Source organism: Nycticebus coucang, chromosome 15 (genome assembly GCF_027406575.1).
Source record: "Nycticebus coucang isolate mNycCou1 chromosome 15, mNycCou1.pri, whole genome shotgun sequence".
Lineage (NCBI taxonomy): Eukaryota > Metazoa > Chordata > Mammalia > Primates > Lorisidae > Nycticebus > Nycticebus coucang.
In genome coordinates, this window is record NC_069794.1 from 17,151,916 (window position 1) to 17,171,174 (window position 19,259).

Sequence of the window (19,259 nt, forward strand, 5' to 3'; positions counted from 1 at the left end):
ATTAGAACTCTGTTGTATCCTTCTGGGTGGTATATTTGTACCTTAAATCTGTGATCCCCACCCCTGGGCTGCAGACCAGTACTAGTTCACTGCCTGTTAGGGACTGGGGCACCCAGCGGCAGGTGAGCAGCTGAGGAGCAGGCAAAGCTTTGTCTATATTCACAGCCGCTCCCCACCACTCACATCGCTGCCTGAGCTCTGCCTTCATCAGATCGGCAGCAGCATTGGATTCTCAGGGGAGCAGGAACCCTACTGTAGAGTGTACATACACCCGGGATATAGGTTGTGCGTTCACGGTGAGAGTCTCATGCCTGATCTGAGGCGGAGCTGAGGCTAGCACTGGGCAGTGCCAGCCAATGCAGGTTATCACTACAGAGACGTTTGACGGCACAGAGACTATAATAAATCAGTTGCGTGCAGACTCATACCAAAACCGTCCCCCTCTTTACCCTTCACCCTCCCCTTGTCCATGGAAAACTTGTCTTCCATGAAACCAGCTCCTGGTGCCAAAAAGGTCGGGGGCTGCTGCCATGAGTAACAATTCCTCTGTGTTTCCAAGCTGCAGTTGATCATGCCTCTTTGATCCACTACTGGAGTGACCAACAAAGAGAAAGATGTCTGATCACTATGGGGAGAAGTCACAATCCTGTCTTATCCTGGTGCTTTAAACGCCTACTGAAGCCTTGCTGCTGAGCTACCATAGACATTTAAGGAATCTTTTTTTTTTAAGGACACAGAGGCTTGATCCGTCACCTACGCTGGAGTATAGTGGCATGATTATAACCCATTGTAACCTCAAAGTCCTGAGCTCAAGTGATCTTCCTGTCCTGGCCTTCCAAAGCACCACAGTTATAGGTGTAAGTCATCGTGCCAGCCTCATTTAAGAAATCTTAACCAATTGATAGTTGATAATAATTTTTTTTTTTTAATTTTTGCAAGAGTGAACATAGCAGCAATCAGATATAGAAGCCCGGTGTGGTGTTTCATTCATTCATTCACATCTTCATTCATTTTGCAATGCCTGGATTGTGAAGCTGTATCCAAGTTCTGTAAGATGCTGTGCGCCACTACCCATGTCTGGCCTAGGCAGTGTGAACCCACATGTCGTGTGTATTCAGACTTCAGACCCTCGAGTCTGCTCATGCCAGATGCTCACAATCTCTGTTCATCTTAAGGTGCTTAATAAGAGCTACAGGAATAGGGGAGGCTATTGGATATTAGCTAAGTAAGATTTTGCAATTTTCTAAAAATGGGGTACAAAGTGTGGAAGAGACTCAGTGATCCAGGAGAGTTTTTAACTTCAGTTAGTCTCTCCAAGATAATACTGTTCACACTAAAATCAGAGCCTTGGGAATAAGACAGACTCTACCGTTTACTTAGGTTAATCTCCTTAATCTTGGGCAGTATTCTAAATGTCTCAGTGCTAGGCTGGGCGTGGTGGCTCACAGCATCTTTAATTCTAGCACTCTGAAAGGCTAAGGTGGGTGTATTGCCTGAGCTCACAACTTGGAGACCAGCCTGAGCAAAAGCGAGACACTGCCTCTACTAAAAATAGAAAAAACTAGCCAGGTGTTATGATGGGCACCTGTAGTCCCAGCTACTTGGGAGGCTGAGGCAAGAGGATCTCTTGAGCCCAAGAGTTTGAGGTTGCTATGAGCTGTGATGCCACGGCATTCTACCCAGGGCAACAGAGTGAGACTCTGTTTCCAAAAAAAAGCTTCAATGCTGTTTTCCCCCTGTCAGATATAATAGTACCTGCCATGTGGGGTTTTGGGAGGGCTGCCTGAGACAAGGGTTGGAATGGGCACTAGAACCTTGACCCACAGAAGACTAACAAAGGCACCAGTGCCTGGAACACGGGGGAGTTAATAGCTTAATAATCATCAGTAGGTTTCAGGTAGCATCAGTGGTTCCTGAGCTAGACTGTCAGCTCCCAGGCCACTTCACACCCTGCTTCTTCCCAGGGAAGGTGTGTACAGGGCGTCTCAGAGTCCTCACCGGCATGTCAACTCAGCTGTGGGTCTTGAGAAGTGGCAGGTCATGTCCATCAGGAGTTGACAGCTAATGATCCGGGTCTCCTTCCGGTAGCCCGGTGAGTCTAGGGAAGAGGCCACAGAAGCAGGAGCCTTTGTGTTTGCCCTCTTTGGGGACTCAGCAGTTGTCTTGTGGACCCCCAGCTCAGCCCACCCACATCCCACTCAGCCCTAAGAGGGACATGAAAGAGACAGTATTATTTTTTTACAGGTACCTCTTCTGTTGTACCTTGGTAACTCAAGTGTGAGTTCAAGTAAGTGAGCTGGGCTTCAGATTCTTCTCTCGTGTTCAGGGCCGGGATGACACCTAACTTTTCAAGCTGACCCTGCCCTGAAACTTAGCCAGAGATAACAGTGGCAACTTGAGGCTCCTGATAAGGAAAACAAATGATAATAGCCAAACTGTAGAATTTCCTTTAAGAACTCTGCCTGGTGATCCTCACAGCTCCTTTCACAGTTGCATTGTCTGTGATAAAAGTGTTCATGGCATGAAACTGCCCTGCTGGGAGTGAGAACATAGTTCTAGTGAGTTTCCAGAGCTGTTTGGAGCTGACTCTTGGTACAGGTGATGGGGCCTGGAGTTTTCTGGGGTTGTCCCTGGAAGCACACTGTTTCCAAGTCCAGAGCAGGGTGGAGTATCTGCTGTGATGTGTGAATTAAAGGCCTGTGCAGAGCTCGCGGGCTTTCTTGTTGGGAGCATGAGATCAGGCCTTTCACTGCGTTCCTGCCGTCTCAGAAGTGCAAAGTCGAAGCTAAAGTAACTAGTAAGAAACCATTACTGAGGCCAGGTGGGATGGCTCACGCCTGTAATCTTAGCACTCTGGGAGGCTGAGGTGGGCGGATTACCTGAGCTCAGGAGTTCAAGACAAGCCTGAGCTAGAGAAGATCCCGTCTCTAAAAGTAGCCCAACATTGTGGTGGACACCTTCTTCAAGAGAATCACTTGAGCCCAAAAGTTGAGGGTTGCTGTGAGCTACGATGCCATGGCAGTCTACCAGGGGAACAAAGTGAGACTGTCTTAAAAAAGAAAGAAAGAAAGAAACGGTTACTGAGTGAACTGCAGAGAGAGGGTGGTGTGGGTGCCGCAGGAAGACCACCAGCATGCAGCCGGGCATGCAGAGCCACTCTAGAGCGGCTGAATTGGATACAAGGGAAATGTCAGGTTGTGTCCTGGTGGTGAATTTGCACTCAGGGAAGGTCCTGTTTCTTAAAGCAGTGTCATAGGACAGAATTAGTCTCCCAGGTCAGACATCCTACTGATGGAAGAGCCCCAAGGAGGGGAGATGGTCAGTGGGCCCACAGCACAGGCTTGTTCCTCACCCCGGGGCTTCCCACCATCTTGGAAGCCCAGGATGTCCTGCGTGGCTGCTGGCCTTCTCCTTGTTTGTGGTACTGGGTATGCTGAAGCTGTTTCTCCGGACTCCAGCGCCCGTGGACGTGTGCGCAGTGAGCACATCCACACTGACCCAGTGTCGCACCCAGGGGCCGGACTAAGCTAATAAGTTGGAGGTTTTCCCCTGGTCTTTTCATTCCCCTCTGTTACTTTATCAAACATAAGCAGCCTCCTATAAGATAATCTTCCCTTCTTCCAAATCCCCGGTGGTTTGCTAATCAGTCTTCTCTGAGAGTCGCACAAAGTGACACATCAGCATTTCCTACTCACATCCCCAGTTACTCACCTGGGTGAGAATGTTAAAGACGATATGCTGGGTCAGCTGCTCCCAGTGTGGCCCTTCCTTGGGATATACCCTCTGTCATGGTGGAGACTGACACCTCAGGGCCCATCCCAGCCCTGCACATCTCCCTGATCCACAAGAGGGATGTACGCCAGGTGGTCCTAAAACAGTGTGCTCAAAACAAATGACCAAGCATGGGACATCAGGTGTCAGCCAAAACAGAGTTAGCCATAAAAGAGCCTTCTTAATTCTATGAGGTCGTTGAAGCCACTGATGTCACAGATGGCATTTGCCACAGTCACCTGCAAACATCAGGACAAGTTTTCAGCAAGGCGGTTATAAAAACATCTGTTGGTTCGTGGAGCTGAAGTCTGCACCATTCAAAGGTGTCTTGACTGGGCAGGTCCTGCGAGCACAAAAGCAGTGCCATGGCAGGTGGAGGTGATCTTATGGGACTTCTTGAACAAGTGTGCACACCAGAGTCCCTTGGATGCAGGGAGGTGACCGCTTGTCCGTTCAGCTCACTTACCGAGCACTGCCCGTGCCAGGTGCTATTCTAGTTACTGGGCTGCAACGGCTGCAGTCCAGCCCCTTAGGAATTAATCAGCTAAGATGGGGACAGACACATGAACGGCTAATTAGAATTCAATATGGTGAGTACTCTAACAATTATTTTTAAAAATGCTACTGGCCCGAAAATCATTGAGGAATTATTTGTGCCCTAAGAGATGTGAGGTAAGAATATGGAGGGGAGGATCTTGAAGGATCAGTTATCAAAAAGAGAATTATAACTAGATCCGAATTTGAACAACAATCCAACAGAGACTTTCATTTCCAGGTCCTAAAAGTGCAATGTGGTTTGATGATGAGTTTGAGGTTAGACAGTCAAGGTTCCCTCCAGGCCCCTGGGAACATTTTTCTCAAAACACAAAGCCCTAGGAAGCCGTGGCAGGAAGTATACCGCAGAGCTTGGAGGCCTCACTGAGCTCGTTCTGTTTTCTCTCTTGTCTGTCTCCTTCTGCAGCACGGAGTCCGGTGTTTTCCCACCTATCGTCTTCTCTCCAGGGGCTCTGGACCATTCGGGCATACAAAGCTGAAGAGAGGCTTCAGGAGCTGTTTGATGCACATCAGGATTTACACTCAGGTACCATTTCTGCACATGCTTTCATAGGCCAGCACCTGTGCTCTCCTGCTTCCTTCCTGCTGACTGGCTCGTGTGGTCCTGCCATCACTGCCCCCTGTCGCTTTTGGTCTCTTCCTGACAGGGAGTCAGCAAACCTTTCTTGCAAAATGCCGCCTGGTACATGTTTTCACCTGTGTGTGCAGTGTCGTCTGTGTTACAGCTATTCACCTTTGCTGTTGTAGCACCAAAACAGGCATAGATGATATACCAGCATGTGACCATGGCTGTGTTTTAATAAAACTTTACTTATAATAGCAGGTGACAGCCCATCGGCTATAGTTTGCTGAGCCTTGCTTTTTAGAGCAGTGTTTTTCAACCTTTTTTATCTCATGGAACACTTGAACCTCTAAGTTAAACTTCCGCAGCACACTTAAATTATGTTCATCCAAAATAGAGTTAAAAAAGGAATATATTTATTGTGCTTTGAACTTCTTTTGAACATAATTTAATTAACAATCTTTAAAAATTTTCACTGCACACCTATGAGCCTCTTATAGCACACCACTGTGCCATGGAACTCCGGTTGAAAATCTTTACTTTGGAGCATACAGGTGGCAGAGGAAATCAACACCCCAATGATCAGATCTGCCACCCACTTGATGTCCATTATTCTTGGCACTGGTGAAGGTTTTTTTTCCTTTTGGAAACTTGGGAATTTTCTCTAAATCTACAAAACTCTGGTCCATCATTTTTTTTTTTTTTTTTTTTTGCAGTTTTTGGCCAGGACTGGGTTTGAACCGGCCACCTCCGGCATATAGGGCCAGCACCCTATTCCTTTGAGCCACAGGTGCCACCCAGCTGGCCCATATTTTTAATTCAATATTGTATTTTGGTGATGACATGACACTTTAAAATCACATGCAGACCTGTTAATGAGGTAGTTATTTAGATTTCGCCCCTAAGCAGTGTCTTCTGTGTGCAGGGCCCTTTAGTATGGACAGAAGGTGCTGAAAGTAAATTGGAAGCTAAACTCTTTGCAGTTGGAGAATTGGGAGCAGTCAGCTCTGTGAGTGGGTGAACTTCACAGTAATGCCCAGGACCTTGAAGAGATGCGCTTATGAGAGCGTTGCCGTGTTGTTTCTCGTGATCCTGTTTGGGTGTACAGCCTCCGTGTTGCACATCGAATGCATCTTTCCTCAGAGCACGGCACTGTCCTCCGTGTGCCGTGCATCGCCTTTGTATCGCTCAGCTCTCTGGAATCTGCCGTGTGCTTGGGTGTGCAACTTTGCTGTCCTACTCTGTGTGAAAATCTTCTGTAGCTCAATGGAGTAGAACACTCCCTTATGTTCAGTGCAGTTAATATGGTTTTTGTATTTATTCATCCTGCTTATTATGGTTCACAAATTCAGAGGCTTGGTTCTTATTTCTGACAACGTCCCGATGGTTCGCCGTGCGTTTGGATGCCATCTGTACCATTTTTGTGATCGCTCTTGCCTTTGGCTGTCTGCTTCTGGCAAAAAGTAAGTACATGTGAATAACTGTGTGTGGTCTGATCACACCACACATAGACTATAGCCGGGTTCACAGTTATTAAATTCACCCACCTGTAGCCACTTTGTCTGATATTATGTGAATATACTGTTTGGCTCTACTGCAGCATATTTATCAAGTTGGCTATGATTCAGCAGTGTGACCCATTTAAAGGAGTCATTTGGGTCTTGCTGAGTTCATTTCATCTTTCTCTGAGTGGATTGAACTATGCTCAAATGATATGCTGAGCATTTCTGGTAGTAGCTGGGAATTGGTTGCTATTATATTAAGTATTTTGTCCAGCTTAGGGCTTTGGGTTTTACCTTTTGGATTACTTAGATCTGTTGGTTGTAGTTACCTGGTGCATTAGGTTGAGAAAGAGTCTCAGCAGGAAAGGGCATTATCATTACCAGCACAGGGTACCAGATACACAGGTGCTGTTGTGCGTGGCATGAATTCCCCGCCCCCAACTCTTTCATAGTAATAACACTGAATTACCATATTTAATGATGGAACAATGAGAGTAGCATTTTAATCGTAAAAATAATTGGCTCTTAGGACCTATTGCCTTGTTTTTAGTGGTTTCCAGCTGTGGTTGCATTGGGTAGAATGTGGAATTACATCACAGTCTTTGAAACCATAATGACGATTGTCTGAATAATGACATTAGTCTTCATGTATGTTATACTGTTTTTCTAAGTGTACATTTATCTTTTTGGCATTCATAAGCTCAGTAATCTTTCTGAATTTACAGTTGCTATTTTTTCATTGCATCATGATTTAAACCAACAGAAAATAGAAGTATAACTGTTACTCTCATTATATGCAAAGTGTTTAATTGTTATGGTGGGACCCTCTGGGTGGTGTGTTGGAGGGAGCAGGCTCAGGCTCAGAATGAGGCTGACTTTTTTCCTTTCTTCTTCTTCCTTTAGCTTTGGATGCTGGGCAGGTCGGCTTGGTGTTGTCCTATGCCCTCACCCTCCTGGTGATGTTCCAGTGGGGCGTTAAACAAAGCGCTGAACTTGAGAATATGGTAACGTTTATCTTAAGATTCTTAGCCCTTTAAGTCTCTTTGCTACTAAATGGCATAAAAGCGAGTCTTATGTAAAATATTAAATTGTTATTTTTACATTGTAGCAACAATTCTTTAAGATCCTTCCTCCATCTGTTTAAAGTTAATGTAACATAAAATATATACATCTTCTTCTCAGCCTTGTGTGTGCTATGTCAGCAGGTTTCATATTCCTCACAAGCTGTCCTCAAATGTAATAAACGTCTCTGTAGGAGGGAGGTTCTGAAATTCTCGAGAGGATATGAGCTAATTTCTTAGAAGCTTTTTATTTTTGTTTCTTAATGGGCATTTCCTCATTCCTGGTAAAAGTGGAATTCAGTATTTTGAGGTTGTTTAATTAGTAAAAAAGCTCCCTCCCAGTTTTATCTTTTATTAAGTGATGAACGGAAGGCAGGAGGCTGTCCTGGTAGGGCAAGCCCCATTTTGGAGTGTTCTAGTCCTAGGCATCAGGTTATGGCTGTGTAGGAGGGCATCATCAGCATTATTTGTAAAGGGAGAAGAACAATGAAGCTGAAATCTTTGTAGTTTACTCTTCTCATAGAGCAGAAGGTTATAGTAAGGTTTGCTGACCTTCCAATTTATGTATTTGTTTGTTTATTTGAGACAGAGTCTCATTCTATCACCCCAAGTAGAGTACAGTGTGATCATCACAGGTCACAGCAACCTCAGATTCCTGAGCTCAAGCGATCCTCCTGACTCAGCCTGCCAAGTAGCTGGGACTACAGGCACAGGCTACCATACTTGGCTTATTTTTCTATTTTTAGTGGAAATGGAATCTCCTTGCTCAGGCTGTTCTTAAACTCCTGAGCTTAAGCAATCCTCTCACCTCAGCCTCCCAGAGGGTTAGGATTACAGGTATGAGCCACCGCACCCAGTCCCAAATTGACTGGTGTATATAGCAGGTGGCCTTTCTATAACAAAAGATTTTGATCGGTGGCTATAAGTATGTCTTTCTTTCACAAAGTCTTTGCCTTTTATTCAGATGTGAAAAATGGATAAATAAAATCCAAGCATTCATTTCTGTAATGCTTTTAGTTTTAATGTAATGTTGAGAGAAGTAGCCGTATGTGAGGGTGTTATACAGTGAGAATAAGTTAAGTCTTAAATGGTCTCCTTCTCCTCTCCTTTGGATGTAAACACGTGAGTTTTTCTTTTTTTTGTGGTTTTTGGCCGGGGCTGGGTTTGAACCTGCCACCTCCGGCATATGGGACCGGCACCCTACTCCTTGAGCCACAGGCGCCGCCCAACACCTGAGTTTTTCTTAATCAGCTGGGGACAAAAGGCGACCATTTCATTGACAGTCTCTTAACATTCATAAACGAGACCTTCCATTACTAACCTATGTGGGTGCCCTATCTCTTTTAGATGATTTCTGTGGAAAGGGTGATTGAATATACAAATCTTGAAAAAGAAGCACCTTGGGAAACCCAGAAACGCCCACCCGCATCCTGGCCCCATGAAGGCACCATCACCTTTGATAACGTTAACTTCATGTACAGTTTAGACGGGCCTGTGGTACTCAAGCACCTGACAGCCCTCATCAAATCACAGGAAAAGGTTCGTTTCAACCATCTTGCCTCTTTAACACGTCAGTTAAAATTCAGGACCATATCTGCTTGTTTGCTTTCTTATGGGCACATCAGGGGGATTTTCTGTTCTTCTGGGGATGCAAATTAGATTAGTGATAATGTAAGTAAATCTGTCTTGGCTAATGACCGTGGAATGTGGGTGCCATAATTTCTTTATTCATGCTGTGAGCTGGTGGTTAGTGTCCCCTGGACTCCAGGGCTAGAATTTGTCCTGACCCACAAAACTGCATCTGACAGCTATTCATGGTATGCCCGAGAGGTCAGTCCTGGCTCCTCGTCCCTAACACTGCCGTGTCTAGTTGTATCAACCCTTTCTTCTTTGTATTTCCCAAGTCTGTCTCTTCTGCATTGCAGCAGCTTCCATTCTAGCCCTTCTCCTCCTCCATCCTTGGCCCGTTACTTAGTCACTTAGTCTTTCTCGTCTGACTTTAACCTACACTCCCCTTTTGTTCACCTCCCCTTCCACTGCAGACTATTTATTTCTGCTAACTCCTACCCTTCCACTGCAGACTATTTATTTCTGCTAACTCCTACCCTTCCACTGCAGACTATTTATTTCTGCTAACTCCTACCCTTCCACTGCAGACTATTTATTTCTGCTAACTCCTACCCTTCCACTGCAGACTATTTATTTCTGCTAACTCCTACCCTTCCACTGCAGACTGTTTATTTCTGCTAGCTCCTACCCTTCCACTGCAGACTATTTATTTCTGCTAACTCCTACCCTTCCACTGCAGACTATTTATTTCTGCTAACTCCTACCCTTCCACTGGAGACTATTTATTTCTGCTAACTCCTACCCTTCCACTGCAGACTATTTATTTCTGCTAACTCCTACCCTTCCACTGCAGACTATTTATTTCAGCTAACACCTACCCTTCCACTGCAGACTATTTATTTCTGCTAACACCTACCCTTCCACTGCAGACTATTTATTTCTGCTAACACCTACCCTTCCACTGCAAACTATTTATTTCTGCTAACACCTACCCTTCCACTGCAGACTATTTATTTCTGCTAACACCTACCCTTCCACTGCAGACTGTTTATTTCTGCTAACTCCTACCCTTCCACTGCAGACTGTTTATTTCTGCTAACTCCTACCCTTCCACTGCAGACTATTTATTTCTGCTAACTCCTACCCTTCCACTGCAGACTATTTATTTCTGCTAACTCCTACCCTTCCACTGCAGACTATTTATTTCTGCTAACTCCTACCCTTCCACTGCAGACTATTTATTTCTGCTAACTCCTACCCTTCCACTGCAGACTATTTATTTCTGCTAGGTCCTACCCTTCCACTGCAGACTGTTTATTTCTGCTAACGCCTACCCTTCCACTGCAGACTATTTATTTCTGCTAGCTCCTACCCTTCCACTGCAGACTATTTATTTCTGCTAGCTCCTACCCTTCCACTGCAGACTATTTATTTCTGCTAGCTCCTACCCTTCCACTGCAGACTATTTATTTCTGCTAACTCCTACCCTTCCACTGCAGACTATTTATTTCTGCTAACTCCTACCCTTCCACTGCAGACTATTTATTTCTGCTAGGTCCTACCCTTCCACTGCAGACTGTTTATTTCTGCTAACTCCTACCCTTCCACTGCAGACTGTTTATTTCTGCTAGCTCCTACCCTTCCACTGCAGACTATTTATTTCTGCTAACTCCTACCCTTCCACTGCAGACTATTTATTTCTGCTAGCTCCTACCCTTCCACTGCAGACTATTTATTTCTGCTAGGTCCTACCCTTCCACTGCAGACTGTTTATTTCTGCTAACTCCTACCCTTCCACTGCAGACTATTTATTTCTGCTAACTCCTACCCTTCCACTGCAGACTATTTATTTCTGCTAACTCCTACCCTTCCACTGCAGACTATTTATTTCTGCTAACTCCTACCCTTCCACTGCAGACTATTTATTTCTGCTAACTCCTACCCTTCCACTGCAGACTATTTATTTCTGCTAACTCCTACACTTCCACTGCAGACTATTTATTTCTGCTAGGTCCTACCCTTCCACTGCAGACTGATTATTTCTGCTAACTCCTACCCTTCCACTGCAGACTATTTATTTCTGCTAGCTCCTACCCTTCCACTGCAGACTATTTATTTCTGCTAACTCCTACACTTCCACTGCAGACTATTTATTTCTGCTAGGTCCTACCCTTCCACTGCAGACTGATTATTTCTGCTAACTCCTACCCTTCCACTGCAGACTATTTATTTCTGCTAGCTCCTACCCTTCCACTGCAGACTATTTATTTCTGCTAACTCCTACCCTTCCACTGCAGACTATTTATTTCTGCTAACTCCTACACTTCCACTGCAGACTATTTATTTCTGCTAACTCCTACACTTCCACTGCAGACTATTTATTTCTGCTAGGTCCTACCCTTCCACTGCAGACTGATTATTTCTGCTAACTCCTACCCTTCCACTGCAGACTATTTATTTCTGCTAGCTCCTACCCTTCCACTGCAGACTATTTATTTCTGCTAACTCCTACCCTTCCACTGCAGACTATTTATTTCTGCTAACTCCTACCCTTCCACTGCAGACTATTTATTTCTGCTAGCTCCTACCCTTCCACTGCAGACTATTTATTTCTGCTAGGTCCTACCCTTCCACTGCAGACTATTTATTTCTGCTAACTCCTACCCTTCCACTGCAGACTATTTATTTCTGCTAACTCCTACACTTCCACTGCAGACTATTTATTTCTGCTAGGTCCTACCCTTCCACTGCAGACTGATTATTTCTGCTAACTCCTACCCTTCCACTGCAGACTATTTATTTCTGCTAGCTCCTACCCTTCCACTGCAGACTATTTATTTCTGCTAACTCCTACCCTTCCACTGCAGACTATTTATTTCTGCTAACTCCTACCCTTCCACTGCAGACTATTTATTTCTGCTAACTCCTACACTTCCACTGCAGACTATTTATTTCTGCTAGGTCCTACCCTTCCACTGCAGACTGATTATTTCTGCTAACTCCTACCCTTCCACTGCAGACTATTTATTTCTGCTAGCTCCTACCCTTCCACTGCAGACTATTTATTTCTGCTAACTCCTACCCTTCCACTGCAGACTATTTATTTCTGCTAACTCCTACCCTTCCACTGCAGACTATTTATTTCTGCTAACTCCTACCCTTCCACTGCAGACTATTTATTTCTGCTAACTCCTACCCTTCCACTGCAGACTATTTATTTCTGCTAGCTCCTACCCTTCCACTGCAGACTATTTATTTCTGCTAGCTCCTACCCTTCCACTGCAGACTATTTATTTCTGCTAACTCCTACCCTTCCACTGCAGACTATTTATTTCTGCTAACTCCTACCTTTCCACTGCAGACTATTTATTTCTGCTAACTCCTACCCTTCCACTGCAGACTATTTATTTCTGCTAGGTCCTACCCTTCCACTGCAGACTATTTATTTCTGCTAGGTCCTACCCTTCCACTGCAGACTATTTATTTCTGCTAACTCCTACCCTTCCACTGCAGACTGTTTATTTCTGCTAACTGCTTCCCTTCCACTGCAGATTATTTATTTCTGCTAACTCCTACCCTTCCACTGCAGACTATTTATTTCTGCTAACTCCTACCTTTCCACTGCAGACTATTTATTTCTGCTATCTCCTACCCTTCCACTGCAGACTATTTATTTCTGCTAGGTCCTACCCTTCCACTGCAGACTATTTATTTCTGCTAGGTCCTACCCTTCCACTGCAGACTATTTATTTCTGCTAACTCCTACCCTTCCACTGCAGACTGTTTATTTCTGCTAACTGCTTCCCTTCCACTGCAGACTATTTATTTCTGCTAGCTGCTGCAGCAACCCTGTCCAGGCCCCAGTGACCAGTAGCAAAAACATGTGCACACACAGCTGTTGCAGACAGCCCGTTACATAGGTGGAAGTGGTAAATGTGTTCTTTGCAACTGTTTCCACCACAGACCCATTTAATGGACTCTGGCCATAACCCTTATGCCATGGAAACAGTAAGTGTACAACTTCATGCCTAAATGATGCTCAGGGAATAGCTTTAGTGAATTGCTTGGCACAGGGAAGCATCTAATTATTTCCAGGGTTTCCCTGTGAGTCTGGAGAAGGTGAGGACTGCAGCGTGGACAGCACTAATTACAGCACTTGGTGAAAGCAGTGTCTTTCAAATTCTGTTCCTGACAGCACCAGAAGGGATGTCTGCTTACTCACAATGTTTGTATTAGATCGAACACTGTCAGTTTAATTCTGTTAATCTGCACACGTCCTAGAAGCCATAAAGTATGAATTATCTAGAGAACTCTGTTAGACAACTTAGAAAACATAATCTCTAACTGCAGGTTTATATCATTGTTTGATCTTAAAACCCCCAAATCATGTATTTACTTGAGATCTAAAGGGCGTTAAAGTAAATTAAATGTGAAGACTGAATGACAGTAACTACAACAACTTGACTTTCGTGTCTTGTTCACTTGCAGTCAGTCCGTTAGCTCCACGTATGTACTTAGACATTGTATCCAGGCAGTGTCGTCCTGAAATGCTTTCCCTCTGCCTGCGTGTACCCGGGTTGCATCTCCTCCACGCCTGTCGCAGCATTTCCTACAGGCCGCTTGGTGTCAGACCCCATTCAGAGAGAGGCACTGTTACGGGCGAGGACATAGGGATGTGTCAACACAGCAGAAATGAGGCTTTATTCTCTTTCCTTCCTCTCCTCTGCTCAGATTCCTGGATATTATAGTAAATAGGAAAATGTAATCAGTACTAAGCAGGTTTCTAATTCATGGATGAAATAGCAAGAAAAAAATAAAGACCCAGAATGAGGTAAATACCACCGTGGCCTTCCAGGTTAGAGTCTAAACACTAGCTGCATATTTCATTTAGATGATTTTGTGGTTGATTTGATCATTTTAGAGAGTACTGGGCCATTTTAAAGCCTTTTCCAGCTCTAGTGGTAGATTGATTATGGTTTGTTATGTTTTTTTTTTTCTTCCTCAGAGCTATTACTTGGATAATACATTTTTTTTTTTTTTTTGGATAATACATTTTTACAGATGTGTGCTAGACCTTCCTATAATGTGCAAAATACATTAGTCTCTTGCATTTCTCCTTTTTCACATAATGTTTTCTCAGCATCCACCACCCACACCCCCCGAGCCCAGAAGGTCCCACTGGCTCTGCCCGCTCATCCATCCTGGCTGCTGCAACTGTGGGGCCCAAACCAGCAGTGCCCATCTCTGGGGGACCTTGCTGGAAATGCAGATTCTCAGGCCCACCAAGTCTTCTTGAGTCAGAATCGCCATTGAACAAGGTCCTCTTGTAAAGTCTCTCTCTCCCATAAGCAAATTTTGATGATGGATAATCACGGTTTCCAAGAAGTTTCCTTGGACAGCCTGAGGTTGAGGTCATGCATCACCCCATACCGGCGCAGCACAGCGATGATGTTGAGTTCCTGTCACTGCCAGACAGGTTCAGTTAGCCTCGCTGCCCCAAACAGGGCTTTAGGTCTCTCTGGCTACCCTATGCCCCACGTAGCTGCAGGTTTCTCTCTTAGTTTCTGTTAGGCATGTCGGTTCTTCCTTTTGACAACCCATTCCCCTAAAGACAGGTATCCTCCTTGCTCAGATCTATGGGGTTCTTGTCCCACACACCACATTGTCCTTATCTGCATCCACAGCGTACTTTAAATGCTTGGTGGTGCGACCAGTATGATAGGATAGTTCCTGCAACTGCCCCTGCACACTGCCCCCACCTCCATCCTCCTTCCAGCTGGACAGGGAGCAGGTGCCCATCTGCGTGATAGGGAGGCTGTCAGCAGGAGAGGTGAGAGGCAGATAGGCCTGCGTTTGAGTACTTTTCTACTGCTTACAGACTGAGTTACTTCAGACAAGTTAATTAATCTCACTAAACCTCAATTTTCTCTTTTGCAAAATGAGAAACCTCTGGGGTTGTTATGTAACTTGAACAAGGCCAGGTGTAAAACGCCCTGCATAATGACCAACACAAACAAATGTTTGATCAAAGCCAGCTGTCATTATCATGGGGTATTGAATGAACTTCACCCCTTATCATATATAAATTGTAGCCCCCAGGAAAATGAGCGGTGGGCCACTTGTAGTCTTTTTGTGGTTAGGAGATTCTTCTGCCACGTCTGTCTTTTCTTTAGTTTATTGTGTATCTGAACAGTATAGTAGTAGATTTCCTGTTAAATTTTCCAGACTGAATCAAATCTTCAACTCTATAAAACTCTTTATTGTTCACAAAGACATCATAAGTGATACGAATAATATAAAAGTGAATCTAGTATAGACCCTGCCCTCCACACATGCAGCCCAGCAGTAAAAACAAAGTCATATATAACTGCTGCTCCACACAGAAGGAGGTCTCCAGTTTTATGGATGCTTAGAAAAAAGTGACATGCTGCCCATCAGAGCTGGGAGATACCAACAGGAGGGAACAGGTGGTGCACTGTCACCGAATTAGGCATTTATACCAGACTTTGTAATATGTGGTTAGGAATTCGGCAGGTAGAGGTGCACGTGAAAGGCCTTCACGTGGAGATCTCCGTGAGCTACGGGACGATGCCACGGTCCCATGGGGTGAAGAGTTAGACAACTGTAGATGTCACAGGAGTATATCCTTCTAGATAGGCAGCATACATTTTCATGGTCAGTCCTCATAGCACCCAGTTACCCCAAGGAAGCAGAGTCATGGAGCTGAGGTTGGAAAAGGTAACTGGTACCATTTTGCAGAGGACACCAGGCACAGGGCCATCCTTTGACATTTATTCTAATAATTGAATGTGTAGGGATCCCAGAGAGAAGATACAATAGGCAGCAAGCCAGGAGTACTCCTAGCAAGATGTAACGGGGAAACTTATTCTCTTTCTAGCATCAAACTTGTGTTAGTTAAAACAAAGTACTAACACCCAGGTTGGTGAATATGTAGGGAAACAAGTAGGAGTGGAAACTGGTATTATGTTTCTGGAGGGTAGTTTGGCAGGACTTAATAGCCTCCTTTGAAAATGTTCGTACCTGTTTCTCACCAATTTCACATCTAAGAATTTATCTTAAGGAAATAATTAAGGTTGTTTACAAAGATCTAGCCTCAAGGCTATTTAACATGGTGTTATTTATAATAGCAAAATATTAGAGACAGCCTGAACACCCACAAACGGGGGATTTGTTAAATAAATGATTATACGTACTGCAATATTTTGTGGCCATTAAAATAAATATTTTTTCTGAAATAGTAAGTGAAAACAGATTACAATATGTTCATATTAAACTCATTTTGTTTAAATATAACATATGAATGTGTTGCTTTAGGAACACACACAGCCCCTTCAAGTTCAGAGAGAAAATGCACCAGGGTATTCCTACGGTTCTGTCAGAGTGCTGGGGGCACGGCTAGCACTGATCTATTGTTCAAATTCATTTGCACTGATTATAATTTGGATAAGGGTTTGTTTTATTAATAAAAGATTAATGTGAGTGATGGCTGTGGAATTCAAATGAGGAAGTTGAGTCAAGAAAGAAAAGTAGTAGTGTCTTCAGGGCTTGGCCCCAGTAGAGAGAACTCAAAGTGAGTGTTTAGAGCCCAGGAACTGGGAGAAGAAGTTATGAAAGGGGGCACATCTAAACCGGAGCTATTTTGAGTGGAGCACTGAGTATTGATCATATTGACTTTTAGTATCTGAAGTACAAATGTTTAACAGCACCATGGAGTGGTCTTGGCCTACTTGGGACACAATTGCAGAGCAACTAAAATAAGGCAATCCCAAAGTGTTTCTTTGGTGTTATCCATATAAACAGCTGATATCGTGGTATTCTCCACAGATATTTAATTAAACTCATTGGTGACCTGTGAAAAACTTCCAGACTATAATTTTTATGACTTTGAATGGTACAGGAAATAGTATAACCATGTTTTCTTGGAATTCCCTCCCCCCTTTTTTTTTAATTATCTTTACTTGAATTTGATGCTCACAGTTCTGTGGTTGTAGGCAGCCTTTAGGGCCCCGTCTTGGCCCTCTACGGACAGCCTATAGATGTCCAACTTTGCACAGACAGATTGGTTTCAGAGTAGCCTGTGAGTGTACACACATCCTTACAAACATAGTATTGGCCTCTGTCTTGATGTGTGGTAATTTATACCCACAAATATCCCGAGATGCCCCGAAGGACCTATAACCTGGATATATGTATATATGTACTAGGACCTATGTGCCAAAAAAGACCCATTTGTAAAATATAAATTGGAATTTACTGTCAAGTCAAAAATGGCTGCCAGGATAATAACATTAACTGAAGTCACTTTTCTTACGCTTGTTCTTATATATGTGAATTCTTTTTTGAAATGCCATTGTTGATTTTAGAGATGAAGTTTTTAAAATGAGATAGTATGTAAAATGTTAAGTATATATTCAGTATACAGTCAAGTTTATCTCCTTTTTTTTTAAATCAGTGAGTTTTTTAAATTTGGTAATTTACAAATGATTGAAGGCGTGTCATATGGCCATCACAGATTCCTAAATACACATATGAACAATGGCCATCCCTTGGGAAGCTCCTGCCAGGGAATTTGCAGTTGAGGAAGGAAGGTCGTTGGTAGAAAGGCCAGTCGTGCAGGCGGGTCTAAATGCTCACTTCTGCAAGCAGGTTTCTGCAGTGCAGGTTCATTCCCGACCACCTTTTTACCTGTGTTATATTGATTCTTTGATCTTATTGTTAGGGGACTTCCTTTTCTTTCTGCTTTGACTTAATAAGGGGAATGATACTTGACACAAATGTTTCCCAAGGGGGCAATCAGAAGTATTAATTGGTTTGTAAAACGCCTTTTGAACTGCTCAGATGAAAGGCCCCATAATAAATAGCCAATGTTATTTATGTTGTTATTGTTAATCTCATTGTGTATATTTTGGCTACTGGTTATGTTTAAGGCACTGAGACTTGCATTTGAGAATTTTAAGATGTTTGTTTTGTTGTGCCCAGATCTCGAAATCCCCCACAAAGACCACCAGGGAGCCAAGTCCGATGCAAAAACAAAACAGCCTTTTATTGCAAACTCGAACTTGGACTCCCCGGGACTCCGCTGCTACCATCCAAGCCAGGAGCCCTGAGCTCTGGAGCAGGGAGTTCTTATGGTCCCACGCAGAGGGTGGGCGTGCACAGCTTGAAACAAAGGGGGTGCTTCTGGATTGGTTAGGTGGGGGCGGGGGGGTCCCTGATTGGTGGGCAGTTGTCTCGTGATTTCAGGGAGTTGCCTGGGCTTGTCTGGAAAGTAAAACTTACTGAGTGAAATGGCCGGGAAAGTGAAACTTAACTCTTAAGATGGTGCTGGTCTGGTTCTTTCATTCCCCCCTCTACTTGTAAATTCAAGGGCCCAATCATGGGTCCGGTACTGTGTGTGTCACCTCTAGCTTTCTGTCTGAAAGGGGCCAATACTGGCCTCTTAAGATCAGCAGTTGTACGGCTCTTACATGGTCCTGTACAAAAGTGATGAGCTTATTGATAATGCAAGGGCCCACAGTCAGGAGTAGGAGTAATAACACTAGGGAACCAGCCAGGGCTGATATCAGAGTTGTTAGCCAAGAGAGACTTATATGAGCTCTGATTATTTTTTCTTTCTAATTTACGCTTGCGCAAGCTCTCCCGCACAAGGGCCATTGTTTCTTTCATTATTCCTGAGTGATGCTCAGAGCAGCGCACAACCCTTTTTTTTTTTCTTTGTCTCAAAGTCTAAAGTTTAATTAAGGCAAGTTCCTCAAGGTGACCAGCCAGCTCCCAGTATGTGGCTGGAGCAGGGCATATTGGACATCTTAAAAGTTACCTTTACTTGGGCGGCGCCTGTGGCTCAGTGAGTAGGGCGCCGGCCCCATATGCCGAGGGTGGTGGGTTCAAACCCAGCACCGGCCAAACTGCAACAACAAAAAAATAGCCGGGCGTTGTGGCGGGCGCCTGTAGTCCCAGCTGCTCGACAGGCTGAGGCAAGAGAATCGCATAAGCCCAAGAGCTGGAGGTTGCTGTGAGCCGTGTAACGCCACGGCACTCTACTGAGGGCAGTAAAGTGAGACTCTGTCTCTACCAAAAAAAAAAAAGTTACCTTTACTTCTCAAGGGGCAGTGAAGCTTTATTCAGCCAGCTGTGATGACTCCAGATGAGGATTTTTTATCATCTTCACTGCCTGCGTGTGGTCAGGATGATGGTGTAAAGTCCTTTCTACTTTGGTTT

The 19,259-nt window shown here is 44.3% G+C and overlaps 1 protein-coding gene across 10 annotated transcripts in view; it reads left to right on the forward strand.

Moving 5' to 3' along the window:
• LOC128566988 (ATP-binding cassette sub-family C member 4-like) overlaps positions 1 to 19,259 on the forward strand; it is a 316,653-nt gene that overhangs the window by 232,863 nt on the left and 64,531 nt on the right. For all 10 annotated transcript variants that reach the window (XM_053564127.1, XM_053564131.1, XM_053564126.1 and 7 more), the window contains 4 exons: positions 4,733 to 4,852; positions 6,241 to 6,351; positions 7,294 to 7,394; positions 8,799 to 8,990. In XM_053564127.1, the coding sequence (XP_053420102.1) occupies positions 4,733 to 4,852; positions 6,241 to 6,351; positions 7,294 to 7,394; positions 8,799 to 8,990 (524 nt within the window). The remainder of the gene's footprint in view (positions 1 to 4,732; positions 4,853 to 6,240; positions 6,352 to 7,293; positions 7,395 to 8,798; positions 8,991 to 19,259) is intronic.